Source organism: Lichenostomus cassidix, chromosome 1, assembly GCF_008360975.1.
Source record: "Lichenostomus cassidix isolate B80296 chromosome 1, HeHo_3.0, whole genome shotgun sequence".
Taxonomy (NCBI): domain Eukaryota; kingdom Metazoa; phylum Chordata; class Aves; order Passeriformes; family Meliphagidae; genus Lichenostomus; species Lichenostomus cassidix.
In genome coordinates, this window is record NC_139479.1 from 99,738,502 (window position 1) to 99,758,041 (window position 19,540).

The window sequence follows — 19,540 nt, forward strand, 5'->3', positions numbered from 1 at the left end:
GTAGTCTCAGAGAAACTACTCAGAGGATCTACTAATGAGTTTTTCAGCTCCACAGTGACCTACACTGACCATGTATTTTGTCTTCATTTCTAGTTTCCAAGATCAACTTCTGTTTGTTCAATAAAACTGCTAATAAGGATGGAATATTTTAAACAAAAGCAAAATAGCTATTTAAAAACATCTTTCCTAAAATAAGCAGAGCTAAACAAAAGCTGATTTTCTATAATGTCGACATGTTTTAGCCTTGGTAACTCAAAGGTGATTTTACGAGTATCTAATACTAAAGGTCTATTTTTTCAAAGCTTTAAGAAAAGAAAGGCTAGAAAACCAAGGGAATACTAAATATAAACCTATTCCCCATAGTGCTGCAAACATGCTGAGAACTTGCTTAGTGAGACATGTCCAGAATATGACCTCAGATGAATTTGGCCCATCCCAAATGCTGTGTGAAAGGTGAAACATGTACAACCTATTACTACCAGCAACATAATGTTTACAAATTCTTTAAATAATCTCTTTTCAGGAAATCTGTCAAGGAACAAAAACCTCAACATTTGGGCTTTCCAGCTGAGGTGGTGAATTTTTGTTAGTTAGCCCTTTTAAAGCAAATGGCTGCAAGAACATTTGTCACTTCCATATGGCACAAACAACTTACAAGAAGCACCATGTTTGCTCGAGGGTCTTTTCCCCGTCCCGGAACAAGAAGGTTCGTGAGCTGCAGTGGTGCTGAGAACTTCCTTGTGTAAAGAGCAGCTGCCTGAACACTTAACCTTTCCCTCTTGCTTAATTGTAAATCCATGTAATTCATCACCTGAACAGACAAGCGCTATTTTAATCCAATACACAAAAAAAAATTCTACTGTTCACACATTCTGTCATTCCCAATTAATTTTTTAATCAACACAATTTGAGCCAAGCATATGCTTTTCATTAAGGTCTATTCACAAGCTTCATAAGCTTTAGCTATTCACTTCTGGGGAAAAAAACCTACATCACTTTTCCCCCAAAAGCTGTTTTGAATCAGAGATCAACCACAGAAGTTCTCACTGTGAAGCTTTTCAAGAGTTAGGGGCTGACCTAGAACCAGTTTTTTCCATTTTGGCTATCAATGGCTTTGCCACAACTGGCAGCCATTGCCAGCACAGTTGCCACCACAACAACTGCGATTCAGATCACACCATCACCAAGATTTGCTTCCTTTTGTAGGAGTTTAAATAAAGCCAGTAAAAGCTGTTCTTCATACTCACATTTATTGTGAAAACATTAGGAAACCACGTGTGCAGCTTGTGAATTTTCACTACAAATATCTTATCATGAGAAACTCTTCAAAACATTGGATTTATATGACCAGATGCAAATCTTTATGGTGTGGACACCTTAGTATTCTCTTCACAGCCAAAGGACAGAAGAAGGAAGACAGCAACTCATTTCTTCCCAAAGTCCATCCTGTCTAACGAATCACAATGCAAATTACACCCATCTCTCTCTTCTGATCTAAAGGAACACACTCATATAAACTATCTTTGGAAAGAGTTAATGGGCTGGTTATTCAAGCCTGACTACTGGAGGAGGTGGCAAACGAAACTGCTCAGTAGGATATAATGGACACCTGACAAAAAGCAACTACAATTTATTTTAAAACAAACATAATCACCAGGCTTTTCAGCTAGATATCAAAGGTAAGCAGCAGTACAGAAAATGCACCTGTAAAAAAGCAGAGTTAATGTGAGAGGGAATGGAAAAGATTTAAACTACAGAGAGGACTCTACCTTAGTTCCTGAAGAACTTTCCTAGCTACAACGAAATCAGACAAAAATGACACCTAGGTACAGCCACAAATTACAGGTTTTAACTTCCGCTGGAACTAGATAATGCAATGTAAACCCCTTCATATGGTATGCAGAATCCACTGAAACACAATCAGCAGCAGGCCTGGTTCTGAGACCCGGAAAACACTGCTCCTTTTGGGACAAAATAAAAAAGGCGGGTGTCTCAGCTCAGAGACAGAGTTTAAGAGGAACTAAACCCAACAGCATATGCCTGGACACTGTGAGAGACTAAGTCTGGACCCTCATGTTCCCAAAACTGCGAGAAGCTCCAGTAGTCAAAACAGCACTGGTGAGCACCCAGCAAGGGGAATTTTATCCTCCATTTCTTGTCAGCTTGAGGAAAGACAGGCATGATAGCAGACCAATTATACAGGGCTAGACAGAGGTCCAGTTGGTCAAGTTCATGAGCAGCTAGTAGAATAGTGAGTGTTTTTCTGGCATGTGCTTCATACTATGTAGAAGCAGACACAAAATGTGAAGAACACTCGTGAATAAAGTAATCAGAGTATGCTGCATATGTTTTCCTTTTTCTGTTTAACAAAGATAATGTTAGGTAGTACAAGAGTTTTCTTCTAATGGACTATGCCAGAATGTAATCAGAACTTCCTAACACTCCCCCTGGTTCTTTCCCACTAAAAGTACAGAAAACAAACATTGAGAAAGCATGTGCTTTACAGAATCAAGAAACAGCACATTTGAATTTTAAGAGAGCTTACATAAGGGCCTCTAAATAGGCAACCTAAGATAATATTTCCTCTCCCTTCAGACAGGCAACACTGACACCTACTGTCAACACAATCAAATGGATTTAATTTGTATAACTGATTTTAAAAGTCAAATGTATTTTTACACAGACTTTTGAAAGCATATTAAACATTTCCTGTTCAAGGGTTTCCTTTGTAGCACATCTACTGCCATTACTGCAGAACTGAAGTTATTAATTAACTTGCCTTGTAAAATTTCTTTTAAATAGCGATACCTCAAAACCAACCTACTGACAGCGGTGGACCACAATTATACTTTCTCATAACTAATATTTTTGAAATATTATAATTAAAGCAAATCTGAAAAATATTATCAAAAACCTTACCTAAGCAAAGAGAAGACATCATAAGAGTTACGAACACAGTTCTGATCCACCTGGAGAAGGCTGTTCTTCAGGGTACCTGAGTGATCCTTAAGGCAGAAAAGGAATATTAATTTAAAAATTTTTTAAAAAATCATCTTGACTAAGAGCATGGACTTTTAGTAGAATAAATGACCTTGCATTTAATGTATTTTAAATCTGCCTTCATACATGTTTTATCTACGGTAGGTAGAAACAATTTAAGGTGGCAGTAACACCACTTACATATAAAGGGATAAAAGACCTACGAGTTTCTGTATTCTAGACTGAGTGTGTTTTCTTTAACTTTATAATCCATAACTGTCGGAATTTTATGCACAGAAATGCTGAAAGGTGCAACTGACAGCATTGCAATTCTTCAGCTTCAGACCTGAGAGCCCACTCAGTCACATGACAGAGAATTACATGATCATGAAATAAAGCTCTATCCTTCATCCATGCAGTAACACATTAAAAGATCAAAGCAATCTCAGTTTTGAGTGACGCAAACAACAGTCTGGAAGTTACAAAGTAAAGAAAGACATATGGTTGTTCTTTTAAGAGACCAAAGTGTCTGTTCTGCACAAAAAGGATCAAAACAGCAACAAACAGCAATTCCTCATGCTGCAAATGTCAGATATTGAGCTTTGCCATATCAGGCACAGTCACATAAATTCCTAGAAAAGCTACAAACTCAGAAGCATTCCTTTACATGATAAAGTGAATTTTAAGTAGGTCAAGCCACCTGGCATTACTGTCAGAAAGTTTAGGTATTGTAGGAAAAAAGGCATTTATTTTAGTGCATAAAGCAGACTCACCTGGTACCTGGGATGAGCCAGCTTTCCTACAGATAGAGATGGATTCTGAGTACCACAATTCCTGCCTACAGATTCTCTCCAGCCCCAACAGGAGTCTGTCTCCATGTAGAAGATATTGAAATTCATAATTTCATCTTGTCAACATCTTGGAGACTGAAATGTTATCGCTAATGGCTTAAACATTTTTATTAAGGACTTTTGCCTACTATAGCGAAACTGCATAACAAAAGCTGCACAGACCACCACACCCTGAATGGGGCCCTGACTGAGGCCCTGGACTGCTCCTTGATGGAGGTAAAATAAAGTGACTCAGGTGTGGGCTGGGGGAGAAGAATACATTCACAGGAGGATTAGGTTTAGCACCTTCGGGGTGGAGACCACAGCCCCAGGCTTATCTGCTGTCCTGTTTGCACAGACCCTCACACCAAAAGGGGGAAGAGAGGTTTTGGGGGTATGGTGGAAAAGCCTCTGGTCAGAGGCAGTTAACACCCATCCTCCACTGTGCAGATGGGCTCAGCTGTGGGGCCCCTTCACCTTGGGAAAAGCCACATCCACATTAAGTAGAGGGGATGACACGGCCCATCAAAGGCGTCCCCAGACCCTGCACCAGAGCACTGCAAACATGAAGCAACAAATCCACAGTTACAAGCGACAGTGTCAAACTTGCCCTCCCCAGGGGAGTCATGTGGACATTTCCACCTGGCCCAAAGGTATATTGATCCATTAGATTCTATACTTTTCAGCGGTGGTGGGCAGCAGGGGACCCTCTGAAAAGACCAAATGGAGGGGAGAAACAAGATGTCACTGGAACCCTCACAAAGGTGAAATGTTTCTATCTAATCCCTGTCACAACCCCCACACACATATTTTTCTATTTATTTCTTTTCTTTCTTTTCCTTTCTCTTTATCTCTTTTACTATTAAAAAAAAAATCATTTCTTTTGGCACCAGCATCTAACCTCGTTTGGTTTTCATTGAGTTTTGGGGTATATTTCGAACCCTTCTGGGTTTGATCAGTTTTATTCAGAGAGACTTATTATTCTCTGCTCTTCTGCATTTAGACCGGACTGTAACACATCTTCTGACACAACTGTGTTAACTACAGGCCACACAGCAGACATTCCACCAAAAATATGTTTCCACCTAAATAATCTGGAGCTCTACACAACGTTGAAAGGAATAAGCGAGTGTTTTCACAAACTGTAAGTCTGCTGGTAACGTAAGACTGATACTGAGAGAAGAAACAATAGGAAGGAATTCTATAGGAATTCCACTGACTGACTTACCCAAGTCTCTGTTAATAAACTAAAATAACAGAGACACAAGAAAAAGAAGAAGGCAGGGATGTATATTAGAAGGGGGTCTGTATTAGGCAATTCGGAAAGTCTGTACCTCTCAAGTACCTCAGCCAATGGGGAAAGAGAGAGGGAAATGCGACCAGGAAATTCGGATAAAAAGAGGCTGAGTCCTTGAGCAACTTGAGAGACCCCATGGGAAATGCCCATGACTTCTCCCTTTATTAATGAATAAAGTTATAGGACTCCTCTGTCTCCTTTTTGAACATAAACCTCTGATGTTTGTGGATTAATTTTCCTGACATTATGTAGTGCATCACATTGCTATAGAAACACCATTGCAGCAGCTCTCTCAGCACCACATTTCCATACTGAAGACACTAGATGCTTAATGCTGAAATCCAGACATCCTCCGTAAAAAAAATACCAAAATAAAAATATTAATGTCTGAAAGAACTAGGATGGTGGAAAACTGAAAATACACAAGGTACCTGCATCACAATGCCCTATCCCTGGAAGGGCTCAAGGCCAGGATGGACAGGGCTTAGAGCAACCTTATCTAGTGGAAGCTGTCCCAGCCCAGGGCAGAGGGGTGGAACTGGATGAGCTCTAAGGTCCCTTCCAACCCAAACCATTCTAGGATTTTACAGCATGAAGTTGATGGTGTTTCAACAAACACTGCCTTCAGAAAACAAAGTGCAACATTTTTCAGAGAACAAGTGGACTGACCTAGAATAACTGGCTTCAGGAATGAAAGAATTTACAGCAGCAACCAATTTTAGCCTTTTCTTTTTCCCCTGTACTATAGTATTGGAAGGAATTTTCCAAAGAGTCAGGCACCAAGTGGTATAGGCAAACTGTTCTACCCTGAGGAAATCTACAGAACATTTAATATAGGGGTTTCAGACTTTGCTATTAGGAAGTTTGCCCTCTGAAAGGGGAGTGTGGCTTTTTCTGTGCCATGTTTACTAGATAGAGGCGTATGTACTTGTAAACACACAAAAAGGCTTTGCTTATGCAAAGTAGCCAGGACCTAGCTGCTCAAAAATAAAGTATATGCAGACGTGGGGAAAGATTCTACCTGTATGGATGGAGACCACAGACTGAAAAAAGAGATGCAGCTTTCCAAAGATGAGGGTCTTTCGTCACAGAATGGCTTCAGGATTGCGGGCATGAATCCTTGGGAGGTTTGTGTGAGCCAGACCATTGCCAGCTAAAGTAGGCCATACAGGCCACGGCAGTGCGCCGAGAAGGTGCCATGAGAAAGGTACCAGAAAGCGCAGCTGTGCCCTTGAATGCTCAGAAAGAATGTACCAGGAGGGAACTTGCGATTCAGAAGAATGAGGGGGGGAACCCTTAAAGTGTGAGAATGGAATGCAATGGAATGTAAATTGTAACCTGTGTGATTAACCAGTAGATTAGTGATCAATAAATATAAGCATTGTAACAGTATATAAATCGCACACGCAGTAAAATAAACTGAGCTTGCTTTATACCTCACATTGAGCTGTGTTGCTAGCTTCCTCTCGCCTTTTAACAGTCTTTCCTTTTTGATAGTCGAAAATGAAGCTAGAATTCAGCTACCCTAAAGAATATAACTTACTTTTCTGTTCCACATGGCCTTGACAATAGTCAAATTATTTTGAGCTATGGAGAGTTGTATTGACTAGTTCTGCTTTTACTTCTTTAAGGAGACAACAGAAAGCTAGTCATTAACTAGAAGCTATACTTGCTTCCCTCAATGTGCTTTCTGAAAAGGTATCACTGCAAGAACAAGGGAGAGTTATATCAGTTCGGAACAGCAAGCACAAAATGGTTGAAAGGAAATCTGTAAGTTAGGAAGGTATTGAGGAAACCAGAGGAAGAGAAAAATCTGGCTTTAGGAAAGCTAGAATAGCATTCAGAATTGATTATAATAAACCTGGGCAAATACTGGTTTTAACACACAAGCACGAAGCCTCAGACAAAATCAAACAGATTCAGAAAGCTGCTCAAAGATCAGGAATACTTTACATTTAGGTTAACAGCTTCAAAATAAATAGAAGCACACACTTATCTTATTTAAACATTGGTCCAGTTCAAGCAACTCCAAATAAAGGTTCAGGGTATGATTACTAGAGAGGGTGACACAGAGAGGAACAACTGCTTCAGTGGTCCCATGCCAGAAAGGAAACAGGAGAATACATTGGACATGGTTCTGATGAAAGTAGCAGAACCCTGCTGAAATCTTCCAGCAAAATTACTGCTTCATTTGCTACAAAATAATAAACTTGTTCAAGTCCAGAAGTCAGAGGTACAATTATGTGAAAGTTGAATGTGATCAAGAACAAAGCAGCTGTATTGGCAGCACACCTTTACATTGACACTGAGAAGAAAAGCTGTAGACACTACAAGAGTTACTGTCAGACATCTATAGTAAAGAAAGAATACCCTTCGGTGCTCAGAAGGCACTCAACAAAGGTTTTTGAAACCTCTGAAACCTAACTTTTTTCCTTGCCATGAGCTAATTATCCATGGCAGCAAAAAACCTACAACTTGCATAAGAACAAGACTCAAAGAAAACATCTTTTTTATTGCATCTCAGCAACAGGCAAGTTACTGCTGGACAGAAGAGATGTAAGAAAGGTAAAACTCCTAATACCTATATATTGTCAAGGATACAGAATTTTAAACTTTTATGACAACTCTAGGAAAAAAGTGAAGAATCAGTGATGATAACAATAAAGAGACTCTGGCTATGGTTCTTTTAGTCAGATAAGACAATTACTGTACTACAATTGGCTGGGTTACTTAGAATTTCTCTAGCAGGAATACTGTGAGAGTTTCCTACTTTACTCCTCTTCATGACAGGCTGCAACTGTATTTGCAACCAAGATACAGAGTGAGGAACCTGCAGGGTGAGAGACCCCACCTGCAGAGCAGTCTCCAGCTCCGTGACCTCCAACATCAGAAGGACATGCAGTTGCTGGAGCAAGTCCAGAGGGGGCCAAAAAGTGTCTCTGAGGGCTGGAGACCCACTGCTCTGGAGACAGGCTAGGAGAGCTGAGGCTGCTCAGCCTGGAGAAAAGAAGGCTCTGGGGAGTCTCAGAGCCCCTGCCAGTGCCTAAAGGGACTCCAAGAGAGCTGGAGAGGGACTTTGTACAAGGCCTGGAATGACAGAATGATCCTAGTGGGTCCTTTCCAGCTCAGAGTATTCTGTGACAAGGGGGAATGACCTCACACTGACAGAGGGAAGGGTTAGATGGGATATTTCACAGAAATTCTTGGCTGTGAGGGTGGTGAGGCCCTGGATTAGGTTGCCCAGAGAAGCTGTGGCTGCCCCATGCCTGAAAGTGCTCAAGGCCAGGTTGGACAGAGCTTGAAGCAACCTGATCGAGTGGAACGTGACTGTAATGAGATGATCATGAAGATCCCTTGCAACCCAAACCATTTTATGATATGATTTTATAACCAAAACCAAGAAGTACCTTTAAACCTTATGAGCTAGGGAACAAGTCCTGACAGCAACCAGGAAAAGAAGATCATGTTCCCACCTTCAAATTCAGGCCCAGGCTGTCAGTACTAAAATATTGAAAACTAGAATTGTGTCCTGCGTCAGGATAACTGAATGCAGAAACTGCAGCTGTGTGTCAAGTAGTCATTTCCTCTCCAGCCAGGGACTCCTTAACACAACCTATCTATACCACAGTACTGCCACCAGCAATTTGGGATTTTTAAAAAAAACTGTCAGATGCACTATTTGCAACAGGTAAGTTTAAGCCTTTTCATCACCAATGATGTAATAATCAGAGACAATATTAGCTGGACAGACACAAATACTACAGTGGATTCTTGAGGAAAGAAACCCATGGGATAAAACAGGTGCAGCATTAGCAAATAAATAGCTTCCCATTAAAGAGCTACAAACTCTTGGCTTCAGACTGATAACCAAAATGTTGTGGGTTTATATTTACCATGAAAATGAGTCTTAACAACCACATCACTTTCAATATGTCTTATGTTTGAATGAAATGGTTGCCTCAAAGAATACAGTCAAAGGTTATTTTCAGTAACCACAGGGTTTTTGGACCTTAAATGCTACACTCTAAGTATTTTCAAAATATATCCATGCAAACAAGGCAAGAAACTAGTTCTTATCTGTCGTGTCAAAAACCTGCTTCTTCTCAAAACAAAGCATTTAAATGTTCTGAGCATCCAATCTTGAAAAATCAGGCTTATAGGTTGAATTTCAGCTTGTCACCAGCACCAACAAGGCAGAACAAATACAAGACACCCTTACCTTCTGCTCAAATGAAGCTCCATAATAACCATCATTGAGACCAAAAATAATCTCATTTGGGTTTCTTGCATGGATCTGTAAGGAGGGAAGAAAACCAACCAGTTTACAGCCAGTTTACTGCAAATTCTCACACCAAACAAGCACAAATTGCTCCAAGAGTTTCAAGCATTTTTCCTCATCTGTAATTCTAGAAAAACATAAAATCTCAGAGAAAACTGAATTTAACCATGGAAAATGTGTTTACTTTACCGCTTTAAATACAGTCACTATGTTCAGCCATTCTACCTTGAAATCAGAAACACTAGGCAGAGCATCATTCTTATTATTGTATCTCCAGGTGACAAAAATAACTAAGAAAGCTGGAAACTAAACAGAGGTAAGACTCAAGAGTTCAGTCTGAAGAGCAGAAGGCTCCAGGGAGACCTTAAAGCCCCTGTCAGTGGCTCAAGGAGTTCCAGGAGAGCTGGAGAGGGACTTTGGACAAGGGCCTTGGAATGACAGGACAAAGGGGAATGACTTCCGACTGCCAGAAGGCAGAGTTAGATGGGATATTGAGAAGAAATTCTTGGCTGTGAGGGTGGTGAGGTCCTGGCACAGGTTGCCCACAGAAGCTGTGACTGCCCCATGCCTGGAAGTGGGCCATGCTTGGCAGGGTTTGGAGCACCCTGGTCTAGTGGAAGGTGTCCCTGCCCATGGTAGAGGGGTGGAACTGGATGATCTTTAAGATGTCTTCCAACCCAAACCACTATATTATTTTATTATTTAAAGCTCTGATGTAAACTAACATGAATATCTGTAATCAAACTTTAAAATAAAACCTTAAAAGACACCCTGTCTTAGCATTCAATGTATTAATTCATCCAGATGTTTTGTTTCCTTAAGAAAAAAAAGTTGGGAAAAAATGTTTTCACATTACCTGCTGGCCCAAGTATTTTAACCCATCTAGATTGACCTTCCATTCAATCAAAAGCTGAAAGTGCTCCTTCTTGCCTCCCCAGATCCTCACAATAAAACAAGAGACAGAGGTATCAAGACGATCAGGCATTATTCCAAAGTCCAGACTCCTCCATGTTGGATTCTAAGTATTCAAAGGAGGATAAATACAATTTAAACAAGCTGAAAGTAGTCCAAAAATTGACAATTCAGAAATTAGCAAAGCCCACCTCAAAATCTTAAGAATAAGGAAAAACAGACATTTCAAGGTTCACAGAGTCAAAGCCAACAAACTCTGCTGCTTCCTTACACTGTTTTCTAGAGAGCATTCCTCAGTTAAAAGATACATGCTGTAAAGTTTTTCAGAAACTGCTCTGCTTCTTTCCATTACAAGACAAAGAATTTATTTTAGAATTTACTAGCTCAGTTTAACCAAAACAGGAACTTTCAAAGTGGAAGAAATATTCCTTTCCCATTTATAATTCAGCTTCTGAAAAGCAGAGTATTGTTTGTATTGCCAAAGTTGAATGCTGATCTATTCCCCAGTAATTAAATTTGCAGAACTTGTTGACACATTTGTTCACATTCTTCTCCTTGACTGATGCTCAATCCTCAAATGCTGTCACTAAAAGCTCATCTTTACTCCACGAGATCAGATTTGCACCTGGAGCTTTTCAGAAGCAACACACATTAATTAAGCTGAACTGCAAGCATATATTCCACTAGAACTCAGATTTGCAAACACTAGGTGTTACAAGAATTTCCACTCATCTCTAACATCTAAAGAACTGACCCAAGCTGTAACAACACCAAGTCAATCCAACATTACTAGTGCCAGGAAACAACGGGGTGTCCAAAATCAGAAATGGGAAAGTGCTTTTATATATATATTTATCTCTGTCCTCTGCTGAACACAGAAACAGTAGCTCCTCCAAAACAGAAGGCAGGCACCCACCACCCCATGAAAGAACTCGCCTTCCCTTCTAGTGCTTAAGCAGCTTGGAAAAGCATCCCTGAACTGGAATGAGCCAATTTGAAAAAAGATGCCTCTGAAAAGAACGGAGAGGCAAAGTTACTCAGTAAGTACTACAGAAGGAATGCATTCATCAAGTTCTCTTAACAAGAAGGGATACTTTGCAGCTATTCAGACAAAGGAATACCAGGTCATTAAATTATCCATAGGTGATGTGTGTGTTTGTGTGTGTGTGTGTGTGTGTGTGTGTGTACAGGATGCCTTCAAGACATCTTTTATTAAGATTTTTGTCATTCCATCTCTTATGTCCTTAGGTTAGTTTCTGGTTTTGTTTTTCCTTTTCCTGATCTAGAATAGGCAGAACAAAAAATCCTTAGAAGTTGGAAAAGTTAGCAGCCTTGAGTATACCGACAGCTTTTCCTCCATTCAGGAAGGTTTCAAAGCATTTACAGCCCAGGGTGATATAAATGGTGCAGTTCTGCCTTGTTAACACAAGCATTAAAAAGTCTTCAGCAGGCTTTCAAACACCTTTAGCCAACGCTTGCAACATCCTACTCCCATCCCACTATTACCCCTTTCTCAGTAGTAATAAACTGTTCAGTTCTGGCCTCTTCACTGATCTAAACTGAAAAATTTAGAAAATCTAACATGTTTTCAAACTTCAGCTTCTTACAGCTATTAGCTCTTCAAAGGATATACATGTTTATATATGGCAGGTACATGTTCTTTGCTGTTTTCCTATACAACATAAAGATGTTCATAGAAATCAGCATTTCTGCTACTCAGTAGCTCCCTATTCCAACCCTCATGAGAAGAATTTGAAAAGGAAGAGAAGAACACAAGGCTCCTAACAGAACTGAAGAATGGAAACACACATTAAACAGTTATGGCATTCAGCAGAGAAACCAATATACTGCACTAAATACACAATTTTTAAAGCAGTTTTTCCACATTAAAGTAACTTACCAGAGAATTCTTGATCACCTCACTCTTATAAAATTCTAAAGAAAAATAAGCAAAAAAACACCTTTAGATTAGCTTAAACACTGATACAAATCTTAGTGCTTGAAACAGGAAAAGCTAAAATAAGTAACACTCAAGAAAGACAAATGTTTGTGGGTCCATTTTTTTAGTAACAGATTCATGAGAAAGACTTTGAAATGCAGTCATGTTTTTGACTAGAACTACTCCTTCACACTTAGTTATACAAGTCATTATTTAAATTGAGCATTTCCTCTTCATACCCATGATAATTCCCAAGGTTTACCAAGGCATTGATTTCTGAGGAAAGAACATGCCCTAGTACATAAAAATATTTGGATGACATTTGCAAAGTGACTGCTTTGCCACACAACATCTTCCCGGAACACAGCAGCTGAGATAAATTAATTACAGAGCTTTCCTGAAGAGCGAGGGCGACCTGTTGCAGGTGCTCAGAGAAGGAACATCTGAGTTACCTGACAGAGGTGCCAACAACCCTGTATTCAAATGAGAATAAGCAACGCCTGACACATGGATCTTGGCCTTCCCAGCCAAAGCAAGAGCTTAAAGACTTCAGATGAAGAGCTCTAGAGGCAGGAATACAGATTTTGTACAATCCCAACCCACTGGAGACCAAGGAAGACACTCTGGTGAAGTGCAAAACAGTCCCTAACACCAAACACTGAACCTGTCACTGATGACTGTTTATGCAACCAACCACCACAACAAAGGCCAGGCAGCAAGCTCAAGTATTGTATTCTTATCCTACTAAAACACCAACCTTGGGAAAAAAAGCAAGGCAAGATGCCAGATCTGTCACTATGCCAGATGAAAATAAAAATTAGGAGAAAACCAAAATTCATCTCCAACTATTAATGAACACACCAAAAGGAGCATAAAAACATTTGTAATAACATCTCTCCACAATGAAAAACTATATACTGCAGTGGGAAAGCAAAGCACGAAAGAGATGAGATCTAGCACTCAAACACAGTTACCCAAACCCGAACAGACATCTGGATCTTCGTGTCATTGGCTGACAATCCTATTTTTGAAAAACTGTGATAATAAGAAGTGCTGGTGTATGCTTTAAAAAACAACTGGTATGCACAGAGTAGGACACTCTTCCCCGCAAAAGACAACTAAAACTCCAAAAGCTTAAACTTTTATGTGCCCTTGGAAGTTCCCCATTTCTTACATCATCTCTGGGAGAAGAGCAATGACAAAAATAGGCTGATTTAAGAGACTATCAAAACTGTCATCTGTTGTGCTTCCTTGGCTGCTAACTCTGAAAACTTTTACGAAGTTGTGGAAACTGAAGAGCTCTTTTCCAGTGTTAGCAAAGGTGATGTAACTAATAGCAGCAAGTTGTCAAGACAAAACAAAAAGAGAGAATTCATTTCCTAAGAAGTCAAAGATTAACTAGCAAAAAATGTTTGATAGCAAGCCTGGTTTACCTTTGTAGATCTTGGCGTTATCATACAAGTGAAGAGTGAAATACGTATCCAAGAGGCGATAACCATTCTTATTGATTATGTTACGTGCAGCGATATTGCGAAGATGACGAAGCCGGCGCTAAAAATAAGAAAAAAAACGTAAGTAGTCAAAGAACTTTTCTTAGGTTGAAAATAAACCCTTTCTTTCTTTTTTAATCAAAGCATTTTAATGATTCCCAAAGCACAGTTGTGAAAGAAAAAAATCTCACCAAACACTCCATTTTCTCTGTCAGACAGCAAGTATAAACAGCCAGCATTCAGGAAAGCCACGGGACAAGCAACAACAAGCACCTACAAGCTTGGATTAAGCAACACTGATATTCAAGAGAAGCTATTGTCACTCATGTCCTGTGTATCATTTTTATCCCACATGTCTAAATCACCCCAACTCCTGGAGCATTTTCAAGCAAATATGTGACACCAGCAGCTTCAAACACAGCAGCAGCATGACCCAGATGTTCTGCATCATTGCACCAGAAATACTTCCCAGCCAAAACTATTTTCAACAAGCATTAGTGGACAAAGATATCAAACATAAACCACCACCTAATCCAGAGCCATAAGGAACTTGCTGAACAAAGCTTCCTGATTTCACAGTAATCCTGGAAACTGTTCTAACAACCTTTAATAAAAGTAAAATACAACAGAAGGACAGATCAAGATTTTCAGGGAAAATTAAGGGCACAGTGAAATTTGAGATTTTCACTGTCAGTTACCATCTGCTCTGATGAGACAGTCCTTTTTCCCTGGATTGAATACAGTAGGGTATGTCACTAAAATACTTAGCTTAAGTGATTTCACCCAACTCCAACATTATTCTGATTTACTATAATACTGCGCCTTGAATGAAAATCATCAGATCAAATCAATCCTTCTCTCCCTCCTCTGTGTACCAAACAGCTTTAATAGCTGTGGCTAAAGTCTTCGCTTCAGGGCACACCACACTCTTAATCTTTGACAAATATTGTACATTTTTAACTTCCTATAAAATTTAACTAGTTAACAAAGCAATTATGCGGGATTGTCACACCTAAATCACTGCTTAGCTGTGGTTTCTATTGTAACTTTGAAGACCCATGCTTCAAACTGCCTCCCATGAAGTTAGCATAAAGCAAACTCCCACTTCAAATACGTGAAGCTCTCACCAAATCCTTCCTATTTTCCCAATCAGTCAACTCACCAGTGTCTTGCCCATCTACCATAGGGATGTTGACAAAAGGCTCCACACACTTTGCGGATCACCACAAACCACCAACAAGCCTCAAACAACTGTTTCAGTGCATACTTTTACCTCAGAATTCATCTTAGACCATTTTTTCCCAAAAGCTTCTTCATTCTTAAGTCTGAATCCACCTTAAAAGTGGACTGACCAAAAGCACATTTTTAATGTTTTTGAAAAAGACAATTTTCCTGTTTGCAGCCGGTCCTTAAAGGCTTTTAACAAGAGCTGAAAGGCCATCAACTGTTTTAGAATCACAGTATGACAGTTAACACCACTTCAGTGAGATATTAAGTTTTCCTTCATGGAAAGGTATGAGGAATATTAAATTTCTATTCATGTGACAGGCTAAAAATTACTGATGGATTCATTCCATTCAAAGTCTGTTTATGACCTAGACTAAAAACAGAATCTGAGATAGGATGCCCAGGTACCTCTACTACAGGTACCTGAATTACAAGATTAAAACAAAAAAATCCCAAGCAACAGAAAACCTTCTGTGGCACTACATGATCTTATTTTCTTAGAAACTGGTATCAAAAATGTCAACAGAAAGATTAAGCCTCACTTAGAAGAAGCCACATGGATCTTGAACATTTTTTCACATCTAACCTGAAACATGGGTAGCTTCACTCCTTAAGAAATGGCTTTGAACATGCATTTTGCAACCTATAAAAATGATTCAAGAATTTTACGTGCCATCTCTCTCTTTTAATTACCTTCAGTACCATGCTCATTCCCTTCATTTTTGGTATCTTTTTTTTTTTCCCTCCTTTAATCCCTTACAAACAAAGAACAACCCACACTGCACCCTAACAAAGAAGTCAATTTTCTCCAGGTGTCTTTAGGATTGCAAACTAATTTGTGTGCCTGCTTTAAGTAGGATATTTCATTGATTAGCCCTCATGCAAAGTCAAACAAGTTTCTTACCTTTCACAACGAGGTCGAGTACACAAGGAGGTCAACGAGGTTTGAAAAAAAAAAAAAAGGTGTTGAGTGTCCTAACCTACACCTTCACCTCTGAACAAGATTTGAATCCTTATCTCCAGGTTTGTGACTTCCTTGCACCCTTCAAGTCCTGGAGTTTAAGATAAAGTCTCACTTCTCCCAGACGTGTTGGAGGAGGACCATGAAATTTGGGGTTATGAGACCACAACACACTCAATGTGCAACCAATAATGAATGTCTATTTGAATCTCCAGCTTAGCCAGCACCCTCCTCCTCCTTTCATGCCATTACTTGTCCATTTAGCCTGGCTGAAAAGGAACAGATTTCCAATTGCACAGACAATTTTATCATTCACATTCTTTAGTGTGACATCACGATGACTGAGGGACTTGAATCCTGAAAATAAATCTTCCAGTTTTCCCACTATGTTCACTGATATTATACTGCATTATTCAAATTTCCTCAGAACTCTATGGAGGCAACATTCAGAGTTAATTAACCTCTCCTGATGAAAGACCTCAACCAGGAGACTACCTGGACATATGCAAAAGACAATTGAAATAGGCTCTAGAATTCCTCATCAAGGGCTTTGTTTTGTGACAAAGTAAATATTATTTTGAGGGAAGTTTTAAATCTGTGTTACCTCTGTGCATTTCATATAATTTTTTGCTGGAGACACTGGAATACACAAAACAAAAACTCCACTGTGTTGCAGCTCTGCTAGCACTGGCATAAGCCACACACAGCCAGCCCCCAGCACTGCACCAGCCTTCCTTATTCGTTGATAAATAAGCTACTTGTGCAGCTGCTCACAGAATCATATCTGGGAACCAATATGGATGGAAATTAACCACATCTCCCTTTTCCTGGGTTAGTTTCACCAGCTCAGTTCCTCAATATGGTTTACCATGTGTCTGGACAAGCATCTGTGCAGACCAAGGAGGGGACAACACAGCAGCAAGAAGCCAACAGCAGAGAACTGCTGAAATGAAACCACCAGCCTAAAGTGTGTGTGTAGCAACAGAGCCTGACATTGCCACGAGCCAAGGGAAAGGTGTTACACAATGAGGTACCAGAGCATTTCAAACTGCAAAAGCAACTTCTTTTAGAAAATAAACCAGTACACTCTATGTTGCATACAGAACCTGCAAATAATCCACAGTTCTTAAATTTCATCCTCCTTTTAAGTGAAGTGTTAAAAAGTGGTCCCTTTTCTTTAGTGACAAGTTTCAGCTATTTTGCTTTTTCAATAAAAGTGTCAAGAAATCTTCATCATGAGGGAGGATTCCCCCAGGGTAAAATGCTCTGTATTCAAAACAGTTATTCCAGAAAGCCCAGCTTAAAAATCAAAATACAAGTGCTAAAAAACACTCCAAGAGCTTTGGCAGCATCATGAGTCACTTAACTTCAAAAAGGCCAAAGTGAGCGCAAGATGATAGTGCAGGATCTGCTTTAATTTAAAAAATGAGCAAAATATGCAATGAATATAGCTAATTTTCACCACTATCTCATCAAAGGGTTTACAGGCTACCAGCAACACAGCACTCAGATAGGCATCTACAGCAAGGATCTTAATGAGATATCCTGCAGCAAAAAAGGTTATTTTTGCAGAACTAATAGCATGGAAAAGGTTATTTAACATTTCCAGCAGCTCTCAATTCAGCACTTGCAGCCTGAATAGTGGCATATCTGGATCAGTGCTTAGCACAGTAATAGAGCAGGTCTAACAGCTCATTCTAGGGGGTTTGTGACAGAAATAATTTTGATTACAATTGTCTTAGTCCTTTGCAATTCCCAAGAAAGTCAATGGAGCAATGAAATTACATAGCAGGCCTTGTTATCATTTGCTTTAATTGCCAGTCTAAGCTGCATTTGATTAAAAGCAACTGCTATATAGCAACTACGTGTTGACTCACATGAAAGAAATTAGTGCTTCCTTCTACCTTGAAGACAAGCAACTACACACCAGGAGAAGAGATCCACTAATTTTCCATAAGGAGAAATCCTGAATAGCCTGCATTTTAAAAACACTACTGCAGGTAAAGATACCACAGGTCATAAGCAGACAGCTATCCCAAACATACACAGAAAGTCTGGTCAGGAAAACTGTAGGAGATATCTGAAGAGCAGAACATACCATTAGGTTTCATCCCTCATGCCTGAAGAGACAGAAAAGCAGCTTCCCAGAATTCTACAACAGCATCTTAACAGAGCTGCTGCGGAGCGCAGCAAAACTATCCCTGCTCAGCAATTACCAGCTTCTCTCAAAACTCAGAAAAACATAAGCACTGCGTTTTTATCCTTCAAAGTTACAGTTGTGTCATGTATCACAATATCTAGTGTTCCCATTCAATTACTTTCTGGGAACCTCTCTAGATTTACCACAAGCCATAATCAAGTCAGACTGCTCCAGAATCAAGTATTTTCATCATCAACTTTGTTAAGACTGCTTTTTCATCAAATGATTCCAGAACTCTACAGTTTACCAAGTCTCTTGAGGTCTAAGGGACTGAAACTGCCTGGTTGCTTCATGCTTTAGGTCCTTCAACACTAAGATACCATAATCTTTCACTACCTCTGCCTAGAACAGCACCTTCAGCATACTGACGCTTGTTCCCATCCTGCACAATGTGTTTCATGCAGTTTCATGGTGAGGGTCAGAAAATTGAACCAAGGTAAAGCTGCCAAACCCAAAAGTTAGTTCAACATCTGGGTAAGTTACACTAATTCAGCTCCCTACACCTACACAGACATGCCCACCACAAAAGAGGACAGAGCAGGCAGACTTCAACACTTCAGCTTCTTCATGGCTTAAGCTGATCCAGACATCACTCTTTGCTTTCCTCCAGGTCTGAGAAACAGAAGTGATAAAGCTATTCACTGGTTTTTGTTTAAGATTCTGGTATAATTAATAAAAATCTCTGCAGAGGTGGCACAGCACAGTAAGAAAAGGAAATAAGTCAAACACGAGAGAAGTGAACTGTTGTCAACACAAAGTCTGGACTGGTCATGGAAGCACATACAACAGCCTCAAGTATTCATGGAATTTCATAATTATTTGTTCAAGGTCACATAATGGGGAGCAAAAGCAAGCACGGAGAGTTCTGACTCCTCTTCCGTCTTAATCACTTTATTATTCCCTTACAAGAATCTGATGACCCTGGATAAAAAAAAAAGTCAGTATATCCAAGGTGGATGAGAACACAGATGAACAACATTTTCTATTTCTGGTACTCAGCCATCACACTGACTCTGGCTCCAAGTATCAGTTGTGAAGCTCGGGTCACTAATATGAGCAACAGCAAAGTCCATTCTTATCACATGGAGCCTGTCATGCTATAGGCAGTTGAGATGATCTAATGTCTCACAGCTGCGAAAAAGGGGAGGTCTGTCTTCTCTTTGTCCCACATCGACCTTCTCCCAGTAGCATGGTCTGCCCTCTCTAGCACTGGCTCTTTTAGCAAAGCTGCTCATGAATTCTACTCTCAGCGGGCCCTTTGACACGTTAAATAAATTTGCAAATACATCAAAGGAGTATCTAAACTTAAGCAAAGCAGGCAGTTTGGTTTCTTCCAGCAAGAACCATCCAAGATGCCATCAAACAGACCCCTCTGTGAATGGAGGGTTAGGCTGAAAACTCCTCCAGATGTTACCAAAAAAGTGAC

General features: G+C 39.8%; 1 protein-coding gene across 4 annotated transcripts in view; it reads right to left on the minus strand.

The window, feature by feature from the left end:
• UVRAG (UV radiation resistance associated) overlaps window positions 1-19,540 on the minus strand; it is a 94,728-nt gene that overhangs the window by 65,722 nt on the left and 9,466 nt on the right. For 3 of the 4 annotated variants that reach the window (XM_085074410.1, XM_085074418.1, XM_085074436.1), the window contains exons 2-6: window positions 13,670-13,787; window positions 12,198-12,232; window positions 10,242-10,403; window positions 9,326-9,400; window positions 2,920-3,005 (exon numbers count right to left, since the gene is read on the minus strand). In XM_085074410.1, the coding sequence (XP_084930536.1) occupies window positions 2,920-3,005; window positions 9,326-9,400; window positions 10,242-10,403; window positions 12,198-12,232; window positions 13,670-13,787 (476 nt within the window). The remainder of the gene's footprint in view (window positions 1-2,919; window positions 3,006-9,325; window positions 9,401-10,241; window positions 10,404-12,197; window positions 12,233-13,669; window positions 13,788-19,540) is intronic. The other variant, XM_085074428.1, reaches the window with a different exon arrangement.